General features: G+C 25.5%; 2 protein-coding genes across 3 annotated transcripts in view; both read left to right on the forward strand.

The window, feature by feature from the left end:
* The window catches only part of LOC126905864 (uncharacterized), a 254,847-nt gene that overhangs the window by 131,065 nt on the left and 116,567 nt on the right, over nucleotides 1–7,215 (forward strand). The window lies entirely within an intron of this gene.
* Nucleotides 5,517–7,215, forward strand: part of LOC126905865 (tafazzin) — a 5,072-nt gene continuing 3,373 nt past the window's right edge. Inside the window, exons 1-3 of the mRNA XM_050685986.1 lie at nucleotides 5,517–6,033; nucleotides 6,105–6,230; nucleotides 6,296–6,444. Coding sequence (XP_050541943.1) covers nucleotides 5,913–6,033; nucleotides 6,105–6,230; nucleotides 6,296–6,444 — 396 coding nt within the window. The 5' untranslated portion in view covers nucleotides 5,517–5,912. The remainder of the gene's footprint in view (nucleotides 6,034–6,104; nucleotides 6,231–6,295; nucleotides 6,445–7,215) is intronic.

The raw sequence follows: 7,215 nt of genomic DNA on the forward strand, positions 1-7,215 counted from the left end.
AATTTTTGAAAATGTCACGGAAATACTGCGTCCTTTAAACATATATCAAATTTAAGCTTATTTTATGTACTATAAAATGAAAAAAAAAAATTTGTCCCGACACTTTTTCTTCTACATTTAAACGGCTGCCGTAGTTAAAAAAACACTATTTTTGTGTTAAAATTTTCGATTTTCGATTTTAAATTTTCAACTTAAAAATGCTATAACTTTTTGAAAAATGTATATATCAGCACAAATTTTTTTTTTCTAAATACATTATAAGTACATCTTTCATTTGACATACTTTTTATTAAAATTGGACAATTTCCCCTTATATAGGGGGCGTTCAAAACTTAAAATATTGTAAAAAACATAGATCTTTTTCAACTGAACTTTTGAAAATGTTCCGGAAATACTGCGTCCTTTAAACATATATCAAATCAAAGCTTATTTTATGTACTATAAAATGAAAAAAAAAAATTTGTCCCGACACTTTTTCTTCTACATTTAAACGGCTGCCGTAGTTAAAAAAACACTATTTTTGTGTTAAAATTTTCGATTTTCGATTTTAAATTTTCAACTTAAAAATGCTATAACTTTTTGAAAAATGTATATATCAGCACAAATTTTTTTTTTCTAAATACATTATAAGTACATCTTTCATTTGACATACTTTTTATTAAAATTGGACAATTTCCCCTTATATAGGGGGCGTTCAAAACTTAAAATATTGTAAAAAACATAGATCTTTTTCAACTGAACTTTTGAAAATGTTCCGGAAATACTGCGTCCTTTAAACATATATCAAATCAAAGGTTATGTTATATACTATCAAATGAAAAAAAAAAATTTGTCCCGACATCTTATCTTCTATGTGCAAATGGCTGTCGAAAATTTAAAAAAAAATGTAATGTTTGCGATAAAAATTACATTTTATCGGGATGTTTTTTGTACTTAAAACTGCCATAACTTTTTCAAAAATGAACAAATAAAAATAATATTTTTTTGTATTGAAACCTTAGATATTTCCCTTTCATTTGATATAATTTTTTTTGAAAATCTAACACTTATTCTGCTCACTGGGAGGATTTAAAATAGTAACTTTTTTACAAAAAATAACTTTTTCAACTTAATTTTTGAAAATGTTCCGGAAATACTGCGTCCTTTACTTAAAAATTGGACAATTTCCCCTTATATAGGAGGCGTTTAAAACTTGAAATATTGTAAAAAACATAATTCTTTTTCAACTGAACTTTTGAAAATGTTCCGGAAATACTGCGTCCTTTAAACATATATCAAATCAAAGGTTATGTTATCAGGTACGTAGCCAGAAAATGTTTATTGGAGGTGCCAACAATTTTGGGTCCTTGTATCATTTTTCGTAATATGTTTCCTATGAAAAGTTTGTGGGGGGGTCCCTCCACTCCTCCTGAGAAAGTATCCCATTCTATAAATCTTACAAGTTCAAAATTTGTGTTTATTTTTAAAAAATTGGTAGATTACTCCAAAAGCTACATAATCTGCTAGTTCCTTATTGATATCCTGATTAAGATAAAGTATGTCGAATGAAAAAGGGATTAATAAAAAATATTATTTCTTATAAAAAAATTGCATTGCTCCATACATTTTTCAAAAAGTTATAGCATTATAAAGTTAAAAATGTAAAATACAAAATCGAGAATTTTCACACAAAAATAGCATTCGGTAGCCATTTTCACCGTGAAGACAAAATAAAGTCCGAAATTTTTTTTCCATAATAAAGTATATTACATTGGTTTTAATTTAAAATATATATAAAAGTGTCAGAATTTCCGGAACACTCTCAAAAATTAAGTTGAAAAAGTAAATTTTTTATAAAAAACTTGTCACTTTGAATCCCCCCCTGTGGGCTGGTAAAGGGTTAAATTTATAAAAAAAATATACTAAATGATAAGTAAAGATATCAAGCATCTATAAAAAAAAATTATGTTAATATGTTAATTTTTAAAAAAGTTATGGCAATTTTAAGTAAAAAAAACCCAGCGCAGGAGGGTCGCGGCACAGTGGTCACGTGGTATAGATGGATCAAGTATAATGATAACTGACAGTGATTAAAATCACTATCAAATAAAAACGCTTCGATGCAAATCTTTAAATAGTGTTTAATTTTAAAAAATTGGTGGACTATTCCAAAAGCTACATGATCTGCTAGTTCATTATTAATATCCTAATTAAGATAAAGTATGTAGAATGAAAAAGGGATTATTAAAAAATATTATTTCTCATAAAAAAATAATGTTGATCCATACACTTTTCAATATGTCATAGCATTATAAAGTTAAAAATGTAAAAAATAAAATCGAGAATTTTCACACAANGGGAGTTTTAACTAAAAAAAATTGAAAAATTTTCGAAAATTAGCGATTTTTAAATTTGTAATTTTTTTGGAGGTTTCCCCCATTTACGGGGAACGAGGGAATTTTTTTCAATTTTTGAGGGTAATGTCTTCGACTAGATACAATTTGTGATCTTTTGACGTATCGTTGAAAGAAATCGGTTCAGTGAGAGCTGAGAAAAAGTGGTAACAGACACAAAAAAAAAAAAAAAACACATCTTAGTAAAACCAATACCTTCTCAGCTTCGCATCGAAGCTAAAAAAGAAACAAATTAAAGATATGATTTGTCAAAAAATTTTTCATTAAGTATACTCTATTGAATTTTGTAATCAACTAGATTCTAATCAATGCAGATACTTCGTAGTTTGTTATCATTTGTTGAACTACAGTTAAAAAAAATTTACCTACAACCACGTTTGGAGTTATTGCTATTCCATTTATTATTACGTCTAGAACGTTATCTTTTTCAAATAACGTTTTCTATGAATATAAAAATGAAAATACAGCCATAATAATAACTGTATTACTCAATAGTAATCACAAATTAATAATAATTTCAATGTATATAAGGCCTAGCACGTTTTTGATAATTCGTAAAAATAATTGAATTTTAAATTTGGGGGGGCCGGCCCTGGGCCACATTAAATCTAAGGNTCCTGGGCCACAATAAATCTAAGGGGGGCCAGGCCCACCCTTGTCTACGTGCCTGTATGTTATATACTATCAAATGAAAAAAAAAAATTTGTCCCGACATCTTATCTTCTATGTGCAAATGACTGTCGAAAATTTAAAAAAAAATGTAATGTTTGCGATAAAAATTACATTTTATCGGGATGTTTTTTGTACTTAAAACTGCCATAACTTTTTCAAAAATGAACAAATAAAAATAATATTTTTTTGTATTGAAACCTTAGATATTTCCCTTTCATTTGATATAATTTTTTTTGAAAATCTAACACTTATTCTGCTCACTGGGAGGATTTAAAATAGTAACTTTTTTACAAAAAATAACTTTTTCAACTTAATTTTTGAAAATGTTCCGGAAATACTGCGTCCTTTAAACATATACCAAATTAAAGCTTATTTTATGTACTATAAAATGAAAAAAAAAATTTGTCCCAACGACCTATCTTCTATGCGCAAATGGCTGCCGTATTCAAAAATATGCTATTTTTGTATTAAAATTATGGGTTTTGTATTTTATTTTAATAGAAGTTGATGTTGCTTTTGCAATTATCCATCAATTTTTTAAAATTAAACACTATCTACAGATTTGCATCGAAGCGTTTCTTATGATAGTGATTTTAATCACTTTCAGATTAAATCTATACTGGACCTAACTATGTAATGTCTCCAATATGCCGCGACCCCACTGTGCTTTTTTTAATTTTCTATTTAATAATGTCAATTTCAAACTTGCAAGTTATGGTAACAAATTCATTTTTTTTTTATTAAAACTTTCACTTTAAAGGACAAAAAAAAATAGGTTCAAAATGATTACTTTTAACATATTAAAAATCAAAATCAGTAATAATTTGAAAACAATTAATTTTAAAAATTATATAATTTATAATTAAAAGAATTACTAATCTGGGTATAATTAAGGAAATAGAAGTTGATGTTGCTCTTGTAATTATTCATCAATTTCTTAAANAATTATGGGTTTTGTATTTTATTTTAATAGAAGTTGATGTTGCTCTTGTAATTATTCATCAATTTCTTAAAATTAAACACTATCTACAGATTTGCATCGAAGCGTTTCTTATGATAGTGATTTTAATCACTGTCAGATTAAATCTATATTGGACCCAACTATGCAACGTCCCCACTATGCCGCGACCCCATTGTGCTGTGGTTTTTTCTAATTACGCCTCAAATATACTAATTATACTAGTTTTCCACATGTATGTAAAATTGCTTGTTTTAATCTCCGTAGTATTATACATACTAATTTAAGTGTTACCTGTATAATTACAACAATACAAAAACAGTGAAAATAAATAAAACATTTAATGGTTCTTTACAATTCTTAGAGGGACCAAAGGCATACTACCAACTGTATTTATTTTTATATGTATAATTGCGATCAGAGAGGATGATAGTATGCATTAATTCTTAATGATCTATCGATGTTCATCAGAACTTTAATTTGTTTAATTAAAATAATTATTGTAAATGTAAACACTAATTTATTTCTAATTTGGTTTTTTCTATGATCATCTTTCAACGTTATTTATATGAATGAGCTCAAAACGTTTTTTTGAATAAGCCTGTAAAATTAGCAAGTGTGATGAAAACAGAAAAATGAACGTGAAATTTTATGTTATTTCATTATTTGTGTTGACAAATATCTCTGTACAAAGACTTAAATAATATTTAAAAATTGACAGGCGTAAAATGTTTATTCTGAAACAAAAAATTTGAGAGAATTTGATGAGGTTTTTATTTGATGCCTAAAATACATTATAACTATATATTAAAGTAATATCTAATGTATTACAAATATAAATATTTAAATTCCTGTTAAAATAATCAATTATTCAAATAATAATTCAAATTATCTTACAATTTATAGGATTTAAATTTTCGAAATTTTACATAACATATTAACATACAGGACGTTCTATGTACTTAATAATGTTAATTACATTATAATGAATACACCAGATAATAAAAATACAAAAGTTAATTTATAAATACAAAAGTATACCGACTAAATGGTAAAATATTTTTATTTCTTCACATTTTTTAAAATATACTTATGCGAATTTACAAATGAATGATAACTTAAATTTATTATTACAATTATTATTTATATAATAATATAAGTATTTAATTTTTCTACATTTTTGGGGGTTAAGCCTTCCATGATTCCCCACTATATAGCTTTTGGTAGTTATATTTATTACTTTTTCAAATATAAAAATAAATTAGAATTTAATATAGAATAATGAGAAAAATACATTAATGTAAACATGTTTTTATTTTATATTAAATAATAAATTTTTATAATTGTTAAAATAGTAAAACGTCGTATCTACTTATTTGTCCACTACTATCATATTAATTATTCACCAAAACCAGTCACCGATTACTTCCAAGACAACACAACTACTGTAACTCGCTCAACAAGTTTTTCACGACGAACGTTCATTAGCCTAAATCGCAATGTTATCAGTACCAAGCAGGTCACTGTACAGTCGTTTTTACACAAAATACATGATAACCGCGATCACTTAGAGTGGAAAATGTAGTTCTGCTAAAAGTCTAATACTCTTTGTTTTTTTTTTTTAGTTTAAATTAATACTTTAGTTATCACGATTTAATCTATTATTTAAAAAAAAGTTGTTTGGTGTTCATGCGTAAATAATGAAAATAAACTGTAGCCGATCGATGAATTGAATTCTGTCTTAAATCACCTTCACTTTGTTACTGCCATTTACAAACATTTAAAAAACATTGAATGAAATATCAAAATTATATGGATTTTATATTTTTATAATGGATAAATATTCAAAATTCTAGTAGCTACTTTTCTTTGGACATAGACTTATCAAAATGAAAAGTGAGTATAACATTGATTGGGTCATACCTAAACTTAAAAATCGAAATGGACTTTGGAGAGTGGCTTCAAATATTACTATGGTGGCAGTCGGTATATTCAGTAAAATAATCATTGGTAAGTAGTTTACTTTAGAAATAGCTTTTTATTGGAATGATAAGTGTTCAGAATTGTTTTCTAATTTCTAGGTTGGTTCAACAAAGCAAAATTTTACAACACCAATACTTTTATGAAAGCTATTGAACGACCAAAACATATACCTCTAATAACAGTTTCTAATCATGATTCGTGTTTTGATGATCCTGGGATTTGGGGTATGTAATATTAGTAGAAATTTGACTTTATTATAAAGGTATTTTAAATAAACTGTTTTTCAAAGCTGCGTTCAGTTGGAGAAATATATTCTTAGCCAAACAAGCTAGATGGTCGTTGGCAGCTAATGACATTTGTTTCACAAATTCTTTATGTGCTCATTTTTTTACTCTTGGACAGTGTATTCCAACTATCAGAGGAAATGGAGTGTATCAGGTAAATAATTTAAAAGTTAAATCAATATACAATTAAATTATCTATAATAAAGTAATACTAAAAATATTAAATATTAAATTTAATCCTCTCTCCAAAATACATTCTTTAATGTTATCAACTTCCAGTAACGTCATTATGTTATTTAAAATAAAATAAAATAAAATAATGTTCATTATTATTAATTTTATAATAATTACAATTTAATTGTATTTAATTTAATTAAAAAAAAATTAAATGCTATAATTCTAAAGTCATGAATTACAAATAAATAGGATTTGGGACTTAGAATTAAGAAAAATAGTGAATTTCTCTTGATCTTTGATGTCCTCAGAATGATTAAAATAAACTTTATAACTGCATTAAGTCCTGAATCCTATTAATAACATTATTTTAAAATAATCATTTTGAGAAAACATATAACTTGTTTTGTTGCTGAATATTTATTTCATACGTGTAATAAAAACAATTATTCTTGTAAATTTACTTAATGTATTACTTATTTTAAATAACAAAAAAACACCTAAATATTTTTTAAATTATTGTGTGAAACATTACATGTGTTCATGAAAATGATACATGTTGTGTTATTTTTTCCTTTTTTGAATTTATAGTAATTTATATTTATTTCAGAAGGTTAAATTTATATATATTACTAATTTCCATTTTTTTTTTTACTTTTTTTCAATAATTATTTAATAAAATTAATTTCAATAATCATGCATACATACCATACATCATGTATGGTGTGTGTATATATATATATATATATAT

This window comes from Daktulosphaira vitifoliae, unplaced genomic scaffold, assembly GCF_025091365.1.
Source record: "Daktulosphaira vitifoliae isolate Bord-2020 unplaced genomic scaffold, ASM2509136v1 Scaffold_4, whole genome shotgun sequence".
NCBI classification, from domain to species: Eukaryota; Metazoa; Arthropoda; class Insecta; order Hemiptera; family Phylloxeridae; genus Daktulosphaira; species Daktulosphaira vitifoliae.